Below are 24,755 nucleotides of genomic sequence, written 5' to 3'. Positions count from 1 at the left end.
AATGGGTATAGATTTCTTTTTGTGGTGATGAACGTGATCTGAAATTAGATAGTGGTGATGGTAGCACAACATTGTGATTATACTAAGAAACACTGAATTGTACACCTTACAATGGTTAAAATAGTAAGTTTATGTTATGTAAACTTTACCTCAAAAAATTTAATAGGTATCAGTTTCTGGAATTCAATATCATTCTTTGCTAGACTAAGTCAAGGTAATAATAGTCAGCCTTCTGTTATCTGCAGGTTCCCCCCGCATCCGTGGATTCAACTGATGGTGGATGAAAAATATTTGAAAAAACAATTCTAGAAAGTTCCAAAAAGCAAAATTTAACTTTGCCATGTACCGGCAACTATTTATGTAACATTTACATTGTATTTACAACTATTTACATAGCATTTACACTGTATTAGGTATTATAAGTAATCTAGAGGTGATTTAAAGTATATTCTATATGCAAATCCTACACCATTTTATATAAGGGACTTGAGCATCGGTGGATTTTGGTATGAGGTGGGTCCTGTAATTGCTGTTAACTGCTCACTGCTTAGGAGGAACTGTGCTGTGTTCTTTACAGTATCATCTTCCAAGACTTACAACTCTAAGGAATACACCTTTTATATTCATTTTGCAATTCTGTATTCCTTCTGTTTCCTTTACTCTGCTCAGGCTTGGCATAACACTTTTATTTAGAAGTAAACCTCTTCTAACTTCCATAATCTTGGTTTTTGTTCAACACCTCCACTGCCCATTTCAAATCTTTCAGCAAAACTGTAAACCATCTTAAAAGGAATTATATCTCAACAGTTGAGACAACTTGATCAACTACTTTACCTCAAGTCTTAGTTCCTTCCAGACCTGTTACTTTAAATTAAAACGATTTCTCAGTCTTTTGCTGTTGTAGTCTTGTAAAATGGAGGAAAGGGATTCAGGGAATACAATGTATAATTTATGGTTACTTTTATCTTTTTTTTTAATTATTATTTTTTTAAGCCTAAGGGTATCAGCAGTACTGAGTTAAATGGATTTTTTTCCCCCTTTAGTTTAAAGTTTACAGTGGTAAGTGACCCTATGGATGAGGAAAAGAAAGAATGTCAAGAAGTAGGCTACGCATATCTGGAACTGTGGCAGATCCTGGAATCGGGAAGAGACATCCAAGAGCAAGAGCTAGACAGTGAGTGATATGTTTCTGTGCTCCTCAGTTCCACTTATGTCTAAGGAAATCATCCTAATAGTGAATACATTTTGTTTTACCTTTAATACATAATTACCACTACAAAGTTGATGAGACAATCTGGATTGAAATCCCTACAGCTATATTTATTTCTAGATCAAGTATGAATGTAATCAGTTGTGTACCTTAGCCCACATACCTCCTGACAACTAGAATCTATTATGAATCTCCAGTGTTTGAGACATGGAAATTTTGAAAAGACACATTGTTTTGATTTCATTCAAATTTAAACATCAGACTTTCTCGCCGCCCTTACTGACTGTGTTCTGAAAACTGTGTACCTTGTTTCCTCTTACCCACCCAGAATGGTCATGCTTGATTCTAATCTCTTCACTCCCAACATTTCAATCATAAAATCCTATTAATTTTACCTCTGAAGTGTTCTGAATCTGTCCCCACCTCCGTTAAACTTCAGAACCCTTTTTTTCTCTCCTGAATTACTCACTCAACAGCCTCATGACTACCTTCCCTGATCTACTTGTGCCCCCTTGGAATATATTCCCCAAAGAATGGACCCACTTTTCTAGAACCCAATTAAAAAACTGTAATTTCTAACCCCTTCAGTTAAAACCACATTCCTTACAAGACAAATGGCTTGTTGTGCTCTGGCTCCTGCTTATCAGTACAGCTTCATTTCTGCCATTTCTTACAGTTTTCCAAACTTGTCCTCCTATCTTGGCACGTGCTGTACGTGCTTAGAATATCTTTTACTTTTTGAAGACTAATGGATTGTCTCCAGAAAGCCTTTTCCGATTCTGCATTCTGGATTGGTGCCACTTCTATGTGTTCCCAAAGCACCTAGAGTTTTCATCACAGCACCTACCATACTATACTGTGATGACTGTGTGTTTTCCATCGTCTTCCACCAGATTGAGTCCCACTAAAATATGAGGTATAACTTTATTTAGTATCCCCAGCACTTAATGTGGAAAATACCAGGTATTTAAGTGTTTGTTTTTCAATGAATGACACTGCTGTCTGACATGTTTCTTTTTTCTTTTCCAACAGTTGTTAGCCCTGAAGATCAGGCTACCCCCATAGGAAGGCTGAAGGTGTCCCTTCAAGCTGCTGCCGCCCTCCATGCTATTTACAAGGAGATGACTGAAGATTTGGTTCTGTGATGGGCAAGTGCTATTCCATTCTAAACCCTGAGGGAACCATAGTAAAAAGTCTCTTATAAAGCAACTTGTTCTACCATGAATTTGGTTTACTATGATGTCTCAAGCTAATGATGAAAGCTTAGAATGATGAAAGTTTCTTTCTGAGAATATTAGCTGGATTAAGGGAATTATTCTCTAATGGCTTGGTACTTTTCCAGGCGAGAAGCAGGCTTGCTTTCAGGAACTGCAAAAGAACTGTCACAGAAGGTGAATTTACAAAAACAAAACAACAACAACAAAAAAAAAAACACAGTTTATTATCTCTTAGTTCTTCCAAAATTGAAAATATCAAGTCCTACTGCTAAGGAGAAAATAACAAACAAACAAACAAAATCCGAGACCCCTCCCCCCCTCTTCTCTTAAAGTCACAGAACACAGAAGGAACTGCAGTGGGACAGGTGGGTGCAGAGAGAACCAGGAGGGAGAGGATGGCAAGATAAACTCCCCAAATACTTAAAAAGCTGTTCAACAGAAATTGTGATAAATACAGGACAATGCGAGACAAGTAAAAACAAGGAGCAGCAGTGACGAGAGGCTGTGTTGTAGATGTGGCCTCTCTTCCTCTTCTCTTTTCTCGTCAGGGTATTCTAGGCCCAAGGCACGACTTACCCCTTCCAGATCTAAATGTTGACTCCTTCGAGCCTCCTTCTAGATTTTCACTAGAAGCAGTACATGAGACACAGCCATTTTTCCTCATATATCAGAAAAAAAAAAAACAGTGGTAAGTCTGCTTCTACCATTGTACCATGTGTGAATTTGTAAAGAAGATGAAACCAAGCCAGGGAGTATCACTGCTTCTTATGTCTTCCAAGGCAGCAGAAATACCTCAGAATCTGCATGAGGCAAGAAAGCAGGAGAACTCAGATGGAGGTACCAGCCTGATCAGACTCACTAGCTCAAGTTGTATGGTTTACACCATTAGCAAATTCCAAGAACCTTTTCTTGAGTACTGCAAAGATGGAACTTAAAGAGATGTGAGGAAGATCATGGCAGTAGGGTAGGATGGAGGATTGAATCTGCTGGTCAAGAACCATGGTACAGGTAGTTAAGGGGCACCTTGTACCAATGTCTTGGAAATACGGCTTTGAGACATCAAAGAATAAGATGTCAGAAGCCAACGATGTCCTGGCAGAAGGTGACAGGAAGAGAGAGGAACGAAACGGTATTTATTAACAGTGGAAGCCTCTGCCCTTCTTCAAGAACACCTCCTCCCTTGCCATCTGGATGGGGCCATTGGCACGTGTCCTGGTGGGCCTGGAATTCCCCAAGTAGATTGGTCCGCACAAATGGCCCCCTAAACCCATAAACACAAATGGCAAAACTTCAAAAGAAAAAAAGGAAAAATACAGTTTCTATGTCATGTAAAATTTTCAGGGATTGGCTGAAGGAAGAATGGAGCTGAGGGCCAAAGTTCCGAAGTTACTTCCTCTTTTTCTTGGGAGGCGCAGAGCTGTGTCTGGAACCTCGGTTAGAGCCTCGGCCTGAACTGTGCACAGATGCCTTCCTCTTCCGGCTCATACTGCGACTCTGTTCCTCTTCCTCCTCATAGCGACTTTCACGGTCGGCTAAACAGAAGAACGTGGCACTAGTTAGCTAGACGTTAGCTTTAGGTATCTAACACTGTTGGACACAGCATGAAATAATACAGAGAAGGTACTTTGGAGTCCGTTTTTTTTTTTTTTTTTTTGTGGTACGTGGGCCTCTCACTGTTGTGGTCTCTCCCGTTGCGGAGCACAGGCTCCGGATGCGCAGGCTCAGCGGCCATGGCTCACGGGCCCAGCCGCTCCGCGGCATGTGGGATCGTCCCGGTCCAGGGCACGAACCCGTGTCCCCTGCATCGGCAGGCGGACTCTCAACCACTGCGCCACCAGGGAAGCCCTGGAGTCAGTTTTAATCTTTACTCAGCTGCTTACTAGTTGTGTAATCTTGGGCAAGTACTTAACCTTTCTGAGCCTTGGTTTATTTATAAAATGGAAAACTGTTTTAGGATTAAAGGTAATCTATGCAAAGGACTTATCACAATGCTTGGGATACAGTACAGTACTTTCCTTTTCAACTTTCATTTACATTTGGCATTTGGTTTCAGAGTAATTAAAACCAGTACTACAAAAACATTCCTAACCTGGAAGAGGCCCAGAAAGCTAGACTATTATAGGACTTAGATTTGGAGACCAAAAGACTATTATAGGACTTAGATTTGGAGACCAAACAGCCTAATTTTGGAGCCTTACAAGACTATCATGGCTAAGGGCCCACCGGAGGGGGGTTGAGCAGATGAAAAAAGCATCCAAGTCGGCAGAGTTGTGCCACCTGGAGAGCACGGACACACTCCAGACCTCATTTTCTTCTCTGGTCAATGAAGTTGTAGCTGTGGCTCCACGTCAGTTTTATACTGTTCTTATGTTACTCTTATTCGGCAAAAAATATTGAAACCTGTGCCTCAAAAAAATAAAACAACAACAACAAATCTACCTTTTCGGGCTTCTTCCTCCAGTTCATCCCAATCCTTTCCACTCTCTTCTTCACTGCCCAATGATTCCTTGGAATAATCTGCAATAACATTGATTAAGCATTATTTATTAGACAGGAATGGAAAATGGAATGATAAAATTCTTCCCTTCTAAAGCCTCCAGAAATGACATTAGGTTAAGAAGTCATGAACACTTTTTCCTACGAAGACTAACCTGATTCTTCAGCTTCTGATGAATAATCTTCATCACTGTCCTCCTCCTCTTCTTCATAGTCATCCTCTGAAGGATTAAAAGTCTCATCTTCGATTTCAGACTCAGAATCCCCTTCCTCAGCATCACTCCCCTGGTGAATTAGAGCATAATACTGTACACTGGGTGTTTTCCTTTTTTTTTTTAAACACTTACTTTATTAACTTAATGAATTAATTCAACCCACTTAGCACACCAGCATTATTTCTATCTTACATGAAAAAATGAAACAAAAACACCCAAACCCCTGAGTGACCAAGAGATACAAAGACTTAATTAAAATTAATATAAGGTACAATCACTAGATACCCTAAATATCTCATTCTTATTTCTTAGAGTCACTTCATCCTTCTTTACCCAGGAAAATTAACCACAGACATACTGTTGGTAATAATGCACTAAACAGAGGTAGGAGGGCAATTTTTTAGAAAACAATTTTTGCAAGATTACCTGAAGAATTTTCTCCCAATACTAAGAAATTCTTTGAAGGAACAGTTTTTGTAATCTCAAATCTTGTCAGTGGCTACCGATGCCCAATTAATTTATCATTTACCTGTAAAACTAACTTGGAGAAACAACAATACCAAGTTGTATTCAGAGCTTCTCCCGTTTGATCTGGTCCCCTACGTACTACTTATATGGCATTCTCCTAACCGCCCAAATGATAATGGGCAACACTATGTACCAGAAAAGAAACCCCACACTCACGCACCTCACCCTCAGGTTCCAGAAAAGACCAGCCACCTTGTTCAAAGAAGCCCTCAGGGTCATCAACAATGGTCTTCATAATTTTAGTCCAGTTGAGGGACTGTACTCCTTCTGTGTACTTTAGGTCACAAGAACTGGGAAAAATAACATTATAAAGTCAAAATCAATCCTCTATACTTTGTGAGAACATCCCGTGTCATCTTGGTCATTAACATCTCTAAAGAGCAGATACCCTTTGCATACTTGGGAGCAGGTATTCTTTGCGCTGTGCCACCACAACGTACCCAAACATCTGATGTTTGGTCTCCCAGAGCACTAGCCCTCACGAGAGAGCACCTTTTTTTAGTATTTAAAGTGCCTTGTGTTAAGAAATGCTCTAATGACATTTATTCACGTCTACTGAGGAGCACAGAATCAAAGTGGGTGGGAAAGAAGAGAAAAGAAAACCAAAAAACAATAATAGTAAGGACCACAACAAGAAACCTTCAGCATAAAACCTGTCTGAAAGACTAGCATCAAGCCATTATGGGCACAATCATAAACACTGAAACTTCTGCTTCTAGCCATGATGGGAGTGCCAAGGACTAGATTTACGTTTGCACCTTAAACAACCAGAAAACCAAACAAAATATGGAACAACACTTTTCAAACACTGCATAAAAAGCAGCACAGGACTAAAAAATCCCTGTGGAACTACACAATGGAATGAACAGCATCAGGAATGGTAAATATGTGAGTAAATATAAAAGACTTTCCCCTACTCATTTTGTAAATTAAAGGACAGCTGTTTAGAAGTTAAAATAATAACAATAAATTGTGGAATTCACAGTATATTAGAAGTAAAATGGATGATTAATAATAGCAGAAAGGATAGAAGTAGAGAAATGGAAGCATAACAACCTTCTAACAGACATGGTATATTATCTGAATGCAGACTGTGATAAGCTAAAGATGTATATGTAAACCTTACAGTAATCATTATAAAAGTAAAACAAAGATTTGTAGAGCTAATCAGCGAACTAGGAAGATAATCATAAAGAATCATAAAATTAATCTAGGGACAACTCCTGGCGATCCAGTGGTTAAGACTTCACCTTCCAATGCAGGAGGTACGGGTTCCATCCCTGGTCAGGGAGCTAAGACCCCACATGCCGTGCAGCCAAAAAACCAAAACATAAAACAGAAGCAATACTGTAACAAGTTCAATAAAGACTTTAAAATTGGTCCACATCAAAAAAATCTTTAAAAAAAAATCATAAAATTAATCTAAAAGAAGGCATAAAAAGAGAAGAAAAGCAACAAGAACAGATGGGAAAACAAATAGCAAGATGGTACATTTACTGGTGGTCCAGTGGTTAAGAATCCACCTTCCAATGCAGGGGATGCAGGTTCGATCCCTGGTCAGGGAACTAAGATCCCACATGCTGTGGAGCAACTAAGCCAGTGCACTGCAACTACTGAGGCTGCATGCCACAACTACTGAGCCCATGCACCACAACTAAAGAGAAGCCCACGTGCTGCAACAAAAGTCCCGCATGCCGCAACGAAGATGCTGCAACGAAGATCCGGAGTGCAGCAACTAAGACCCAAAGCAGGTAGGTAGGTAGGTAGATAAATTGACCTTCTTTAAAAAAAAAAAAGAAAAAAAAGAAAAAAAAAAAGATGGCAGATTTAAACCCAGCCATGCTAATAATTAAGTGTAAATGGCCTGTTTTTAGCAATCCGTTAAAAGGTAGACATTCTCAGAATGGATTAAAAAAAGTAAGACCCAAATATATGGTGTCTCCAAGTAAATCACTTTAAGTATAAAGTAATGTAAGTTAAAAGTATAGGGACAAAAAAAAGACACACCATACAAACTCTAACCAAAATAAAGCTAGAAGTCTACAGTAATATCACACTGCGTAGATTTCAAAACAAGGAATGTTACCAGAAATAAGAAAAGACACTTCATAATGATGGGGGAAAAAAAAAAAATCAAAAAAAAAAAAATTGATAAACCTCTAACCAGACTAACAAGAAGAGGAAATTATCAATATTAGGAATGAAAGGGGATATATGATTGCACAAATACTAGAATTGATAAACTTAGACAAAATAAACCAGTTGGTTGAAAGATACAAGTTGATTCTAGAATTTACGTAGAATAGCCAAAATAATAATAGCCAACTTTGAAAAGGAGCTAGGTGGGAAGACTTACACTACCTGATTTCAGGATTTACTATAAAGCTACAATATTCACGACAGTACAGTATCAGTGTAAGGACACATAAACCAATGGAACAGAATACAGTACAGAATTAGACCCTCTCCTACATATTCTTTTTTTTTTTTCAAACAAAGATGCCAAGGTAAATCAATGGGTAAGGGATAACCTTTCCAACAAATGAGAACTAGAATAACTGGCTACATATATGCAAAGTATGAATCTTGATTCTTACACCACAGTAAAAAAAAAAAAATAACTCAAAATGGATCACAGACCTAAATATAAGACCTAAATCTATGGAACTCTAGAAGAGAATAGAAAATTTTTATGACTTTGGGTTAGGCAAAATTTATTAGATAAAACATAAAGAGCAGAAATTATAAGAGAAAAAGGTTGATCAAACATATTTCATGAAAAATTTACACTTTTGGTCTTTAAAAGACATCTTAAGAAAATGAGAAGGCATAGAAACTACTGGAAGAAAATATATGCAAACCCTCTATTCGATGAGGGACTTATATCCAGCCTAAAAAATTCTTAAAACTCAGTAATAAGACAAGCAATGTGATTTTTAACATGGGCAAAAAACATGAATATACTTTATTAAAAGTACAGAATGACACATAAGCATAAAATGCTAAAAATCATCAGTAATCTTGGAAATGCAAGCTGAAACCACAATGAAACAGCCACCCACCACAATGGCTAATACGGAAAAGACTGACAACACCAGGTATTGGTGAGGATGTGGAGCGACTATAACTCTCACATGCTGTAGGTTTTCCAGCCACTCTGGCAAAGGATTTGGCAGCTTCTCATCAAGTTAAACATACACTTAACCATAAAACATATGACACAGCAATCCCACTCTTAGGTCATTTATCCAAGAGAAATGAAAACATATGTCTATACAAAGACCTGTACATAACACTTACAGCAGCTATTCATAAGACCCCCAACGGGAAACAACCCAAACATCTATTAACTGGTAGATGGGTAAATAAAGTATGGACTCTCCATAGAGTGGAATACTATTCAGTAATAAAAAGGAATATAGTAATGATGTGTAGAACAACTTGAATCAATTTCAAGAGCATTATGCCAAGTGAAGGATGAAAGATACAAAAGATTACATACTTGTACAATTCCATTTATGTGAAATTCTAGATGAAGCAAAATACATAGTGGCAGAAACCAGTGACGGCTGAAGGGAGGGGAATGACTATTATAAAGGGGTATGAGGAACTTCTGTGAGCAAAGGAAATATTCTATATCCTGATTATGATGGTAGATACAAGACTGTACACGTTTGTTGAAACACATCAAATCATATACTTAAATTGAAGAATTTTATTACATGTAAATTGTACCTCAATAAAGCTGATTTTAAAAAGTCATACAAACTTAATAAATATTTGTGATACCATATCACTTACCTGCATATGTTTCTTAGGAAAATCCTCATATTAACTATAAACTTGTATCTTTCTCACAGTCTATTTCTAAGCTCTCTCAACCCATTTCTTAAGAGGAGATTTATATTTATAGTGCCTCCCCTTCACAGGTAAGTGGAGGGGGAAGGAGGGCAGAGCAATCTACACTCATGGCTACACATGCCTCACCCTTTACCTATGTAGTGATGTCTCCCTTTTTATCGGGGTTCCGGTACTTCTATGAGGAATTCTTTTAGCTGAAGTGTCAGTATATGAATGTCAAAGGCTAAAATAAAAATATATTCTCTCATCTTTTAGTAAAAATAGAGAACTAGAAAGAAATATCCCCCACTTTTTGTAAATAAATTATTACACACGTGTATGGATCTTTTTATATACCCATCAAGTAGAATCAAAAAAGATCTTAGATTTTGATTTTCCTACATCCATAAACTACTGTTGGGTATTCAGGAAAAAGTGGCTCTGTCTAACAGATCCCAAATTTTCGAGTCCTGGTTGATAACAACCCAAAGGCAGTTTCACTAAGTACACCAGCAGATTTTATGTATGACATACCACACTCATATTCTATGGTACAATGTTCATGGGCTAAGTGGGAGATGGCTGGCAGGTCTACTTACTTCAACCATTCCTTGATGGGGTCAAGAGAGGCAACAGGAATGGCATTGATCATTGTCACTTTCTTGCTGTAGTCCTTGTAGACGATTACCATGTCAAAGTTCTTCAGGTGAAACTGGACTCGCTCAAAGTGAATCAGCTCCACTTCATCCAACGTCACCACAAAAGGTGGCTGTCAGGAAAGAACAGGATTATTTTCATAAAAATACTTCCCACAAAGCACTAGCATTTTCAAACACTTTCAGGATCTAAAAATCACTACACAAAGGATAACTAAACTGTTTTTTTTGTTTGTTTTTGGGGGCAAAGACTAAATACGAGATACCAAGAAGCCCCAGTGAAAGGATCTGCAAGATCAAAATCTTTCCTCAAGGAGAATACATTTAAGGAAATTATGTAAAGAAACTATCTTTAAAAACTAAAGAGACTTTTAAAGAATCATTTGTTCAGTAAGTTTTATACCTAAGATAAGTATCAAAAATGAAAATCCAAAGCAATAAGGACCTAGTTTTCAAAATGTCTACCCTCTTGCTTTCTTTTCTCTAACACTTGTTTTCCTAAAAAGAGGTCAGAAATACTCACCCACTCTGTAGCATTTACCAGCGCACTACTAGTGGGCTGGAGGAGGCAGGTACTCCTATAGGGAGCGCCATTGAATCTGAAAGACAGCAAGAAACTCACCTAAGATGGGGCTCATTGCAAGAGAAACTGCTGCTGCCACAACAGGCTTCTTTCCTTTTCCCATTCCAAACACAACTCCAGCATGCTTGCTGGAAACTCATTTCCAGAGGGAGCCTCTCAGTCTTAAGCCATTCACCCCAGCCCTTAAACATTTCCAAGAAGGAATGGATGTCCATAGGAAAAAGGACATGATATGTCATGTTAAATTATTATTAAAGGAAGAATAACTAATTTTTCTAAAGGCCAAAAAGAGGAGGAGATACATTACCCCAAGTCCCTAAAAGGCACTTCAAATTCCAGTTCCTCCTTAGTTAGAGCCTCTACTTTCTCAATGAAATTTTTAAAGGCTGTTTTCAGTTTGTGCCTCATTTCTCGTTCCATCTGCAGAAGAAAAAATTACGAATTAACTACAGTTATCACTTGTTAATAGTAATCCCTTCAAAACGCATGAAGTGCTTTTGTAGTCCTTGATTCTGGTAACTATGATACTAGCACAGATACTTTATTACAGGTCACCATAACATTAACTGTAGAGCTGAGCCTGCAACTTAAGTCTAATCCATAAGCCATAGCACTACACTATGCCAGCAGATACTTGAGAAAGTTCTGCAGACAGTTTCAGGTGTTGTTTATAAAATATAACAATTACTGAACTCAGATCTGGACTGCATCCTACCTCACTCCCCTGCAAAACCAAATTTCACCTGCTCAGCATAGAGGTCATCTCGGTCATGCATATGCTGATGTTTCCCCAAGTCTGTGGTGATCTCCCCCACTTCTGTGTAGAACTGCACATCTGTGTGCCGCTTCTTCCCAAACATGATCGCATTCTGAGGGCACAAAGCAGAAAGAACAAGAAAGAAGTCAGAAGACTTCTTCCACAAAGAAGTCTACACAACAGACAAGCAAGATAACAATAAAACATGAAAATATTAAAACATCTACACTGGAAACCACAGCATTTATGTAAAAACAGTTAAACCATCCCTGGTGTCATCATCAATAATGACATCTGGGAATATGAAAGAGTATAAATTTTTAAAAGATTATGTTGGTAATAAATTGTCTGAAGAAAAATGTTCAGAAACAGGAATTTGGAGAAGACCTTATACGTTTTGGAGGTCATTATATATCACACCAAAGGAACAAACACGCTTAGCACCTTCTAGATGTCAGGCACTGTGGACTTTACAAGCATTATTTGATTCAATCCTCCTGATGATCTTATGCAATAGGTGATATTTTTCATCACTATTTCAAGGGAAAGAGGGAGATAGAAAGATCTTGCCCAAGAGCTCACAGCTAGCTGATAAAAAGATATACCTTGAGGTGAAAGTGCAAGACAATAATCATTTCCCCATCACACGGCTGGAACAAAGCATGCTTGATGTTATTGTATAGAATATCCACTTTGTCTCCTCGGACAGACGTGAAGCGAAAACCTGCGGGGGGGGAAGAAAGGAAGCAGCTAAGTATCAAGGAACATCATCAGGTTAGGCCAGAAGGTACTGAATCTTTTCTGGCTGATTTGAACAGGGTCAGAGGAAATGCCAATAAGGTACAGAGCTTTCCTTTCCTTCTGGCCACACAGCGATGTCAAAGTAGATTCCTCCAAGCACTTCCTTGTCCTACTATATTATCTGATCTGTCATTCCTACAAATGTGCCCCTGAAGACAAAGCCCAGGCACATGAGACATCATCCATACCATTGACATGGGCCTCCAGTGAGCCTTGCATCCTCTTTTGGGCAATATTCGGGCGAATGTACAGATCTTTCAGTTTGGGATTACTCCGGTTTAGATTGATCACCAGTGAGTCTTGTTTCACGATGCCCTAAACAGAATGAAAATCAATGTGAATTTTCACGTTATCTTTCCATGTCGCCAAAACCCACATGTGTCCTTTTGCACGAAGGTGCTTTGTTGGTGTTCAGGTTCACCTCTTTCTCTTTTTCTTCTGCTTCCCGAGTCTTGTAACGCTTCTGCACTTCTTTTATAATTCGGAAAGCATTCTGAAGGTTCAAGGCTGGTACTGTCTGTTCTCCAGGTGCCTTCATATTTGAAGCTCGGTATGTACTGCAGAAAAGGGGAAGCACTTATGTGAGTTTCTTTATTACGCCAGGTAACCTGAACCCATTATTATGTTTTATAACTGGTTTAATTATCTTTTAGGAGAAAAAGGTACTACTGACTGGTGAAACAATGTCTGGAAAACTGAAAAAACCTCCCTTTCTTCTCTCTTAAACAGAGAATATTATAAATGACTAATCCATTGGGTGGGGGAAACACACATATATTTCAAATCCAGCATAAACTTCCCCAAATTATCCTATTCCACCTCAAGAATGAATAGACTCCAATGTGGCACACATTTGAGATTTTATCACCAAATATGTATATAGTGAGGATAAAATATCTTCACAAGGATTTAAATTAGGTTCCATCCTCAAAACAGTACAAAGTTAGCAAGGTGAACCTAATCAAGTGCCACTGAGGAAGGTGCTGCCGTTCACTAGAATGGGGGAGAACACAGCACAGAGAACGAAATGTTTCCGAGGGTAGCACTTCTGCCAACAGGCATTTGGGGATGGTTGTTTTCCTGGGAACTCACATTTCCTTGACAAAAGTGGCTTCTGGGTTAGGAAAGATGTTGCCTTCATTCCTGCCCAGAGCACTGCCTGGGCAATAGAAGTTGATTCGCAAGTAAGTATAATCTCCTTCCACAGACATACTTATATTCTGTTCAAAGAAAGGAAAAGCATTAGCAAAATAAACAGATTTCTTTCCTAGATAAAGATCAGTAGCTATAGAGATGCTAAAATTAAGTTAGTAGTTACAAGCTGCTAAACCTAGCTTGTAATCCTTAATCTAAAACTAATAAACTACATATTTAGCCTATTTTTTTATATGACCAAATGTGTGTTTCCAAAAGAATCACTGAGTTCTCAAAGTTCTTTCTCTGTGCCACATTTATGAAAAAAGGTTAAAAAATTCTCAAAGTTCAAAGAGAAACAGGCAAATTATGTTTCTAGACTAGATCATTTAACTTTCTCCAAAGTGCAAACTGGAAAGGAAGAAAAATGACAGCAGGAGATTAGGGATGGGGGAAAGTCAGTAATGCGAGAAAGGTAGCGTCAGAAGGAGCAGAATGTGAGAGACAATGCAGAAAAGACAGTCATCTATGATAAGCAGGAGAGTCATCTATTTTAAGACACTGTTTGGATGGAGCTTGATTCAAAGTTAGTACCTTTATTGTGGCAATGTGAAAAGGCGTCGCAATGCCAAACACAGGCATTATTACAGTCTCATATTTCTTATCAATGTAGATCTTCATTTCCCGAATATGTGGTTCCTTAGGCATCAAAGACGGGTTTTTATAGGACACATTAGATTTACGAGCTCTGGAGTGGGAATAAGATGTTTTTGAGAAATTTCTGCACAACACATATAACCCTAAAACAATCTTACTACTCCATGCAAACTCTTACTTCTGAATCTGCTGTTCCCCTTTCTGTTCAGTCAATCGCCTCTTTGCTTCCTCATTGAGTTGAGCTGCCAGTTCTTTTTGATGTGCTCTTCGCTTTTCTTCTGCAGTCATCTCATTCTGGAGAAGGGAAAACCCAAGTTATCAAAACCTGTGAACCATCAAAGTAATACAGTAAACTTAATACAGTAAACTTACTCGTGTTCTTTCTGTAAGTAACGCTGCTCGGGAACCTCTTCCCAACAGGTCCTCAGCCTCATCTTTCTCCTCTTCCTCTTCTTCCTCATCCTCATTCTATGGGGGAAAAAAAATCATAATCAGAAATTCAGGTCTTAATTATTTTAGCCAATATTGTTTATCTTCTTCACTGTATCAAACTTCCTATACCACTCATTTATCTTCTTCCTACCTTTAGAAAAATCCCCACGTTCTTCACTTTCTTCTTCACAGAAGTGAGAATGGTAGCCGGGCCATCCTGGAATACAAGTAGGAAGTTAGACATCTGTAAGAGCATTTAAGTGAAACACTTTCACTTTCAAACCCAGTAAATAGCTGGGCCATGCTTTGAACCTTCTGGTACTAAAAAATCTTTGACAACAAATAAAACCAGTTATCTTCTGAAACACACATCAGGAACTACAATTTGGGAGGCAACGCTGGGATCATGATTAAGAATACAGGCTTGATTTGAAACCTGGCTCAAGCACTTTCCAGCTCTGTGACATCAGACAAGTTACTTATACTTCTGTGCCTCAGTTTCTTTATCTGCATACTTGGATAAGAATATTTACTTCACAGGGTTATTATAAGGATTCAATGAATTAATGCATAAATATGCTTAGCTTATAATAAGAGCACTTAAATATTTGCTATTATTAAGAATCAGTTCCTGCTAAGTGAAAGAAACCGGTCACAAAAAGACCCCAAATATCCAGAAAAGGCAAATCCTTAGAGATAGAAAGTCAGTGCCTAGGCCTGAGGGGGAAGTGGGGAGTGACTGCTAATGCACACAGGGTTTCTGAGGTGATGAAAATGTTCTAAAGTTAGACTGTGGTGATAGTTGCATAACTGTGAATATACTAAAAATCACTAAATTGTACACTTTAATTATATAGTATGTAAACTGTAGCTCAATAAAGCCATTACTAAAAAAAAATCAGTTCCATTATCAGAATCAGTTCCTGACATTATCATAATCGAAGTTCAAGCCACAATGTAATAAAGGGTTTGGCTTAAACAATCTCTATCCCTAGCTGTATTAGGCTATCATAGGGATCTCTCCTTCCCCTTAGCTAGCATTTAACAAATATAAAAACAAAAAACCCACATAAAATAGACAAGCAATAAACAAGAGTAAATAAGGATTTACTATGTAGCGCAGGGAACTATATGCAGTATCTTATAATAATTTGTAATGGAAAATAATCTGAAAAAAATATATAACTGAATACTTTGCTGTACATCTGATACTAACATAATATTATAAATCAACTATACTTCAATTAAAAAAAAGGAGGGGGGAACCATAGGGTAAAAATGCGCTTCCAAAGTCAGTTCATGACCACTCAAAGTGGAAGAAGCAATACATACCTCATCCACAAGCACTGTGTCACCAATGAATAGGGCATAGGTTTTCTCTTCTGGTTTCTTCCCTTCCTTGTTAGTCAGGTCTGAGAATCCCAAATTGATGCTGAAAACCATTCCTAAAAGAGCAAAACAGGAATGAGTCAATGACTGTGAAAGGATGGAGAAGTGTGATTTTATACAGACTAGAGGGAGACAAAGCAAAAAGAAAAGTTTCAAAAAAGTTATTTTTCTATTGCATGCATGTAAAACTCACCTTTCTTCAGTTTGTACTGATTTTTACTATTAATTACTAAAGAGCCTTCACGGAATTCAATGCCCATTCCAAACCTAAAAAAGGAATGAAGAGAAACTTTAGCAATAGGCTAAAAGATCTCTAACCTGAGTCAAGTACAATATATCCTATTTCAATTTTCAAGATAAGGCAAGCAAACATGCTGAGTGATTTGCCCCTGATGATCAGTCAGTTAAAGAAGATCTGAGGACAGTCTTTGCGTTAATATGTTGAAAATGACTTTCTAATTAAGTACTGCATATAACACTTATTATATTTAGTAGAATGTGATAACTGGCTTCATTAAGTCACCTAGGCCAAGACTTGGTATAGGTCAATATATTTCCTCTTGTCCATCAGAGAAGGACAGAAATAAACTATATACCCCAACTAGCTTCCATCTAAGGAGACTGCCTAGAGCTTTTGTTTCTCAAATGTCTTTGGTTCTGTAAGATGTTATTAGGTATTTCTAGGTGTTCAGTGGTCAAATACATTTGAGAAACACTGGATAAAATAAAAATTGAAAAAAGAATTTAAATAGTAGGATATCTCAGAGTACTTAATTTGCAAATATGAGCTGAGGTGTTCTAAGAAAGGAAATATAGTATGTAATGTCTCCTCACATTTGTAATTTAAGGCTGGAACACTACTGGCATCTACTACATTGGTCTGGAAAAATCTCCACCCTATCCCTGGGAGTAGAACTCAAGCATTTCTCACATTCTCTGATAACACAATGTGTCTGGCACACAGTTAAGTTTAATAGTCCATAAATATTGGTTGAATCATCTAAGAATATTCTGCCTGACTGCCAGTCACGAAAATTGACTCAGAGTGACAGTGTATATCATAGCATCTTACCCAAGGTTTTTGGTAATTCTGTTCAGCAGCTCTGGCTTCTGCTTTTTAACCACATCCATGACAGCATTATATACATCACATATCTTCACACCTAATGAGACAGACAGGGGACATTAAAGCATCTTTCAGAAAAAAAAAAGCCCCAAATCACATTTTTTTAATCAACATTTTTTTCACCTATTAAGTCCACTAGGGACTTCCCTGGTGGCACAATGGTTAAGAATCCGCCTGTCAATCCAGGGGACACGGGTTCCAGCCCTGGTCTGGGAAGATCCCACATGCCACGGAGCAACTAAGCCCATGCGCCACAACTACTGAATCTGCACTCTAGAGCCCGTAAGCCACAACTACTGAAGCCCACGCGCCTAGAGCCTGTGCTCTGCAACAAGAGAAGCCACTGCAGTGAGAAGCCCCCACACTGCAACGAAGAGTAGCCCCCACTTGCTGCAATTAGAGGAAGCCTGCGTGCGGCAACAAAGACCCAATGCAGCCATAAATAAACAAATAGATAGATAGAGAGATAAATAAATAAATAAATATTTCATAAAGCAGGGTTTCTCAAAGCATAAAATAAGGAATACAGTTGCAGGAGTGGTAGGATTTAGAAATGTGCATTTTAAAAAACAATCTGCCTGGTCATTCTTTAATTACACTGTTTTTTAGAATCACTCCAGTGGGACTGTGGAACCCCAGTTGGTTTCATTGAAATAATTCAAGAGTTGATAAAAGGTATCACATTAAACTTATTATACATTTTGAAAAACACGACTACTAAATGGGTGAATTACTGCTGGAAGAACTCTGGACTTAATTTTTCAGGGTCTAGGATATGAATACATATTTCAAGCCAGATATGGTAGCCTCAGAGGGGTTTTTATTATTAAACTACCTAGGACTATGATCTCTAATTGGATTTCTCAAGATCGACTTGAGGTATCATGGGGGAATGGTGTCTGGAAGCTCTGCAAAACATGAGCGGGCTTACGAAGTAGTTTGAAGGTGGTAAACATGAAGGCCCATTTAGCCATCGGGGAGTGAAAAGTCTCAAGGCAAAAGAGTGTCAAGTGCTTTGCTCTTGAGGTAGGCAGCTGCTTGCTTAGCAGGGCTGCTATTAGATCTCTCAAACTAAGATTCCGGGTATCCATTCAATATAGGATTAATATTACACAGCCTGCTGGGAGAGATACTACTTCTCAGAAGTTTCTCAAGAAAAGTAATAAGGCCAGAGTATTTTATGAAGATCTGGACACAGAGGCCTAACCAGTCAGAGGTTTTTTTAAACAACAGTATAAAACCACAATAACCACCCATGCATAAAAGTACACTGAGGAACTAAATGCTAGGATGACTGGAGGTTAGTAAAATCTAATTCTATTTACAGTACAAGAGCCTCAGGGATAAACACGCCCATAAATGCTACATTTTTGTTACATGATTTCTAAACCTTATCTAAGGCACCTTACCATGTCTTAGTTCCTTTAGCAGCTCCTCTTGAAGCTGAAGCAAAAAGTTGTAATTTTCTTGAACCTCCTGAGAAGGATCAACCATCAAAGTGCGAACAAGGTTGGAGCAGTAAGATTTGAAGCGAATACCCATGGCACAGGTAATGGCCCCAAAATGCATGTGATTCTTGTCACTAGAGACCAAAGGAAGAAAGCATTTCATTACACAAACTAGTGAAGTCCTTAGTATCACTAACACACACATCTGTAATCACTACCTTTCCCTGCTATATCCCAAAGATGAAGCGGAAAAATGACCTAAACTTTTTTTTAAAAGAACAAATCAGTTTATAAATGCTCTGGAGTAACTTTAATGGCCAAAGCTTTTAGGATAAAAATTCAGTAAAAAGTTGTTGTATCCTAAGTATGTAAAACATATACTGAATTTTATTCATTATAACCTAACAGCATGATGGTAAGGCATCACCTTTCCACCAGTCCACTATGAATTCACCATGAATTAATCCTTTCCAACCAACCAGGACACACAGCATTCTTTACAGTATTTTAATTTTTATTTTATTTACTTATTTATTTTAAAACCTATGGTTATAACATCATTGCATGTATGTATGTATGGATGGATTTATTTATTTATTGGTTGCATTGTGTCTTAGTTGCGGCATGCTGGATCTTTGTTGAGGCATGCGGGATCTTTTGTTGTGGCACAGGCTCTTTGCTGTGGCGCATGAGCTTCTCTCTAGTTGTGGTGTGCGGGTTTTTCTCTCTCTAGTTGGGGCGCATGGGCTCCATCCAGGGTGTGTGGGCTCTGTAGCTGTGGCGCACGGAGTCCAGAGCACTGGGCTCTGTAGTTGCAGCACTCCAGCTCTTTCATTGAGGCGCGCGAGCTCAGTAGCTGTAGTGCGTGGGCTTAGTTGCCCCGCGGCTTGTGGGATCTTAGTTCCCCAACCAGGGATTGAACCCACATCACCTGCATTGGAAGGCAGATTCTTTACCACTGGACCACCAGAGAAGTCCCCTCTTTACAGTATTTTTTAAAAATCAGAAGGGGAATTACATTACGATATATCTAATAAGATTTTTTTTCAACATTTTGCATTTTTCTCGGCATTTTAAATCATCTGGAAAATGCTTACAATCAAATACTCAAGTAAGAAATGAGTAACTGTGAAATAAAATAAAAATATGCATAGAATAAGACAAGAAGATAATGTAAAAAGCAGGCTAATGATTATTCTTTCTCCTCCTACTTTTTTTTTTTTTAATAAATTCATTTTATTTATTTATTTGGCTGCGTTGGGTCTTCGTTTCTGTGTGAGGGCTTTCTCTGGTTGCAGCGAGCAGGGGCCACTCTTCATCGCGGTGCGCGGGCCTCTCACTGTCGCGGCCTCTCCTGTTGCAGAGCACAGGCTCCAGATGCACAGGCTCAGTAGCTGTGGCTCATGGGCCCAGTTGCTCCGCGGCATGTGGGATCTTCCCAGACCAGGGCTTGAACCCGTGTCCCCTGCATTGGCAGGCAGATTCTCAACCACTGTGCCACCAGGGAAGCCCCTCCTCCTACTTTTTTGAATTCCAGAATGAGTCCAAGAAAAAAAACAGGCCAAAGGCTGAAGTGCTCTGGTTGTTGTTATATTTTGAAATTTTCCTACTTACCTCACCACACTGAACTTGAGGTTATAGTTGCCACCACTCTGAATGATAGGAGGGTAACACATTTCCACAGTAGAAGGGTCTGCCCCGGCTAGGTATTTTTTCTCTTCTATGGCCTTTTCCACAGACTCAGCCAGTTTGCTGTGTCGAACTTTCTGTAAGTATATCCAGAAATAAAACAATACTTACTAGAGAGTGGCAGAGGGGTGTTGGGTTTTTGGATATCACCATTTGAAGATAACATATATCCTGATATCATATAGGATGCTATAGAAGTCTTACGAAGTGGTTTATGCACCACTTAACATACTGGTGTACATGTAAAGCAAATTTAGAGAATATGTGGAATTCACAGCTATTCAAGGAATTCTCAAGTGAAATACTGGGTAACCTCCAGAAACTACAGTGCAGGTTTATAGTTATTTTGAAAGAGAGCTGGCACAATTACACACCAACTTATGTATCAAAGGAAGGCGAACACACACCAAAAAACGCCGCATGGGAGAGACTTACTTCTGCTTCATTAAAACAGTAAAAAGACGCCCCCCTCTCTTTTCACCTCATCTGCATCGACTATTTCCATGACTCTTTCCTTGAAGAATTTGTTGAAGACCTCAGAGGTGATGCTGGCTGCTTTCTTCATTAGATTGAGCTCTCCATCCTCCTTTACAGCAATGGTATAGGCCACAACTGCACTGATGTCTATCTGCAATCAAAGCGATAAACAGTTTCTAACATGCAGATACGGAATTGCTAAAGAAATATCTCTCCCCCAAGTCAAATATTATCAGTGATGATATCTGGTTATTTAACAGCAAACTACTCATCAGCAGTCTGCAGAATATCTAAATCTCCTCTTCTTGGATTGAATAAACATCTGAAAGAGCTCTTTACCAGGTCACTGGTGTATTCTAAGAGGCATTAAACTAATGTATCATTTAAAATGTAAATATAAATGCCTCTCTCTTGAGGTTTCCATAAAGGCTGAAGGAAGGCAGACAGGAAAGAAAAGAAAAAAACAAAATTTTTTTTGGACAAGAGATTTTCCTCAGTTTCCCTCTGAAGTACCTGAACTCTCTCCTGAATGCCTCATTCCTAACTGGAAAGAAAACTGCCTTACTGCTCAGCCGAAGGGAATGAAAAATGGAAATGTGAATGAATATATAGCTTTCCCAAAACAAATTCTCTGCATTATCTGTTATGGAAGCTCCTCACAATTTTTTCTTCTCAACTCTCAATGTGCCTATTTCCAAGAGTATTCTTACTTTGTCAAAGCCCTCTTTGTTGAGGCAGTCATTCCAGCTCTTCATGAACTCTCCTGGGAATTTGTCTTTGCTGAACACGCCAATCTTCTTGCCATTCTTGCTTTCTTTAATGGCTTCAATCATTTTATCAAAGCTGCTCTTATTACTTTCATTCTATCAGTGCCACAGGGAAGAAAAGGGGTTCAATTTCAGAATTAGACATCTATGTTCTACTAGTACTAGGCAGAGAATATTCTAAACTACAGAAAGAATAAATTCTATTTCCCCTTCTACTACCTACTTCTTTAGGGCAGACTATAACACACCAAAAGGTAACGCAAAATTTCTTTCAATATCTTTATATGCTTAAGTGAAGTACCATATAAGCGGAGAAGGCTATTCTTTTTCTTCAGGAACAGCTAAGAAACTCAAATACAAAGGTGAACAACATTTTGAGAAGAAATCTTCTCAGAAGAGAAGTGGGCAGTATAACAAAAAAGAGTACATTTGATAAAAACTGGAAATGAGGTATGCCTCATTTTCCTTAAGGATATTTAAAAGCTATTTGTTCTAATTAAGGCACTCAGATTAAAACAAACAAGTTGACAGTGTCAAGAATGGATAAAGTTAGTGTTCACCAGAATTTCATAACCCATTTGTCTTACTGCAGAACTGACAGGACTACTGAACTCTTTTCTTCCTGACTAACAAATGACAGTCAGCTAAATCTTCCCCTGTATTTTTTAAATTCCTAGAAGGCTTTTCTGTTTATCACTTTTAAACATTCTTTCACATTTATGACACCTTCTTTATTAGTTCTGACCTTTTCTCGTATGAGCAGTGTGATGGCAGGGGCTCCATTAGCATTCTCATTGCCCTTAGTGTTAGCAATCTGTTTCAAGAACTCCACTTTTTTCTTGCTGGCCATAAAGATGATTTTGTCATCACAGAAGACCATGATAGTATCAGTTAGTTCATAACCAAAGAGCCATGTCTATGGGAAAAGACAACGGTGTGTACAGATACAAAAAAATTAATGTACTTACACAGAAATATTTATAAATTAAGGTATCTGTAATTAACTTCCAAATAATCGTGGAATGGGGAACCTGGATGTAGATTCAAATGAAATGAGATTGGTCAGGAGTTGACAATTTATTGGATAATGGGTACACAGGAGGAGTTCAATGTATTCTTTTATCTACTTTTATTTGTTTGAAACATTCCATAATAAAGACCATCAAATCGTTTGGATAATTTGTGTTTTATAGGAAGTATATTACTGTTTAGTAGGACAGAAATGCATAAAACAAGAGACAGAGAAGCACCTCAGGGAACTGTGCATTCTAGCTCCCCAAAGATTGTTAGTTGCCTACCAATTACTCATATCTTCTCTCTCAAAGAGACTCATGACCTTTAGCTGGGCAAAATGCTCAGCACAAAGACCCTATTTCCCAACATTTCTTGCAGCTAAGCATGACCATTAGATTAAATTTGGGCCATTAAGTTATAAGTAGAAGTATTCTGTGGGACTTCAAGAAAGTCTCTTTAAAAAAGGAGGGAAGGTCTCCCATTTTATTCCCTCTCTCCATTCTTTTTGCTCAGAATGCAGATATAAGGGTGAAGCTGCAGCAAATTTTGCAAAATGAGCACAAGGGCTATACTCTATGGATGGCAGAGTAGAGACCGGGAAAAAACCTGTGTCCCTGAAGACTATCTAAGAGAAAAAGAAATATTCTTTTTAACCCACTGTTATTTAGATTTTTCTGTTATTTAAAGTTAAATCCATCCTAATTTATACACTTCTCTTCCTTTTTCCTTATGTTCTAAATCAGTGCTGTTCACTGAACTTTTTGTGACAGAAATATTCTGTATGTCCTCTGTCTAACATGATAGCCACTACTGAGTACTTGAGACTTAGGACTGAGAAGTTAAAACTTTAATGTGGCTAGTGGCTACGATATTGAACAGTCTAGTAGCTAATTCAATGACTCTCAGGGCTAAACACAGCTGTAAATTTCTCACCTGTAACGCAGTTGATTTGGCATAAACGATTTCTTCATCAACACCCACTGATACAACAATGGCATCAACATTGGCATACTCATCTTCTCCTTTCTGAAAAGTAGAGTAATTTGTTCATTTTCTCTCACACTAGCAAAATAGGAATACAAACTTCAGTATTTACCCAAGATATGTGTAATTTTTTCCTAACAGAAATTCTAAGTTTAAGGTACATGTTTGCCTGGCAACCTCACAGCCATCACTTACTCTATTTTTATTTGTTTGTTTGTTTTTTTGCGGTACGCGGGCCTCTCACTGTTGTGGCCTCTCCTGTTGCGGAGCACAGGCTTCGGACGCACAGGCTCAGCGGCCATGGCTCACGGGCCTAGCCGCTCCGCGGCATGTGGGATCTTCCCGGACCGGGGCACGAACCCGTGTCCCCTGCATTGGCAGGCGGACTCTCAACCACTGCGCCACCAGGGAAACCCTACTCTATTTTTAAAACAGCTTTCTGAGACAGAATTCACATACAATTCACCCACTTTAAGTGTACTGTTCAGTGGTTTTCTGTGTATTTAGTTATGCAGCTATCACAAATTTTAGAACATTTTCATCCTCCCCCAAAAAACCCATTAGCAATAATTATCCATCTCCCCCCAGCCCTAGGCAACCACTAATCTCATTTGTCCCTAAGGGTTTGTCTATTCTGGGCATTTCATATAAATGGAATCATAATATGTGGCGTTTGTGTCTGGCTTCTTTCACTTAACATGCTTTCAAGGTTCATCTATGTTGTAGTATGTATCATACCACATCCCTTTTTATTGCTGAGTAACATTCCATTATGTGGATATACCACATTGTATCCATTCATCAATTGTTTGATATATGGGTTGTTTCCATCTTTTGGCTACTATGAATAATGCTGCTATAAACATTCACGGAAGTTTCTGTGTGCACGTATTTCTCTTGAGTATATAGCTAGGTGAGGGATTGCTCGTTATATGGTAACTCTATGTTTAACTTTTTTTTTCTTTTTTTTTTTTTTGCGGTATGCGGGCCTCTCACTGTTGTGGCCTCTCCTGTTGCGGAGCACAGGCTCCGGACGCGCAGGCTCAGCGGCCATGGCTCACGGGCCCAGCCACCGCGCGGCATGTGGGATCCTCCCGGACCGGGGCATGAACCCATGTCCCCTGCATCGGCAGGCGGACTCTCAACCACTGCGCCACCAGGGAAGCCCTAAGTTTAACTTTTTGAGGAAACACCAGACTGTCTTCTAAAGTGCCTGCACTATTTTACATTCCCAATAGTAACGTATGAGGGTTCCACTTTCTCCACATGCTGACCAACACTTGTTATCTTTTTTATTATTTTATTATTTATATAGCCACCCAATGGGTATGAAGC

The 24,755-nt window shown here is 38.6% G+C and overlaps 2 protein-coding genes across 2 annotated transcripts in view; one reads left to right on the top strand and one right to left on the bottom strand.

Moving 5' to 3' along the window:
* The window catches only part of RPGRIP1 (RPGR interacting protein 1), a gene marked incomplete at both ends in the record, with an annotated part of 93,519 nt that extends 91,164 nt beyond the window's left edge, over positions 1–2,355 (top strand). Inside the window, 2 exons of the mRNA XM_082649391.1 lie at positions 1,044–1,174; positions 2,243–2,355. Of these exons, the coding sequence (XP_082505517.1) occupies positions 1,044–1,174; positions 2,243–2,355 (244 nt within the window). The remainder of the gene's footprint in view (positions 1–1,043; positions 1,175–2,242) is intronic.
* Positions 2,356–2,629: 274 nt separating this feature from the next.
* SUPT16H (SPT16 homolog, facilitates chromatin remodeling subunit) overlaps positions 2,630–24,755 on the bottom strand; it is a 31,886-nt gene continuing 9,760 nt past the window's right edge. Inside the window, exons 2-26 of the mRNA XM_082648670.1 lie at positions 23,370–23,462; positions 22,168–22,338; positions 21,366–21,518; positions 20,660–20,806; positions 20,104–20,255; positions 18,451–18,623; positions 16,988–17,078; positions 16,109–16,182; positions 15,859–15,971; positions 14,678–14,743; positions 14,467–14,562; positions 14,273–14,388; positions 14,032–14,185; positions 13,396–13,523; positions 12,725–12,860; positions 12,492–12,618; positions 12,108–12,226; positions 11,489–11,614; positions 11,053–11,165; positions 10,686–10,761; positions 10,106–10,275; positions 5,827–5,956; positions 5,079–5,208; positions 4,867–4,944; positions 2,630–3,959 (exon numbers count right to left, since the gene is read on the bottom strand). Of these exons, the coding sequence (XP_082504796.1) occupies positions 3,814–3,959; positions 4,867–4,944; positions 5,079–5,208; positions 5,827–5,956; positions 10,106–10,275; positions 10,686–10,761; positions 11,053–11,165; positions 11,489–11,614; positions 12,108–12,226; positions 12,492–12,618; positions 12,725–12,860; positions 13,396–13,523; positions 14,032–14,185; positions 14,273–14,388; positions 14,467–14,562; positions 14,678–14,743; positions 15,859–15,971; positions 16,109–16,182; positions 16,988–17,078; positions 18,451–18,623; positions 20,104–20,255; positions 20,660–20,806; positions 21,366–21,518; positions 22,168–22,338; positions 23,370–23,462 (3,078 nt within the window). The 3' untranslated portion in view covers positions 2,630–3,813. The remainder of the gene's footprint in view (positions 3,960–4,866; positions 4,945–5,078; positions 5,209–5,826; positions 5,957–10,105; positions 10,276–10,685; positions 10,762–11,052; positions 11,166–11,488; positions 11,615–12,107; positions 12,227–12,491; positions 12,619–12,724; positions 12,861–13,395; positions 13,524–14,031; positions 14,186–14,272; positions 14,389–14,466; positions 14,563–14,677; positions 14,744–15,858; positions 15,972–16,108; positions 16,183–16,987; positions 17,079–18,450; positions 18,624–20,103; positions 20,256–20,659; positions 20,807–21,365; positions 21,519–22,167; positions 22,339–23,369; positions 23,463–24,755) is intronic.

The sequence above is a fragment of the Grampus griseus genome (genome assembly GCF_964374135.1).
Source record: "Grampus griseus genome assembly, chromosome: 2".
Classification (NCBI taxonomy): Eukaryota; Metazoa; Chordata; class Mammalia; order Artiodactyla; family Delphinidae; genus Grampus; species Grampus griseus.
This window is presented reverse-complemented; position numbering and strand designations above follow the sequence as displayed.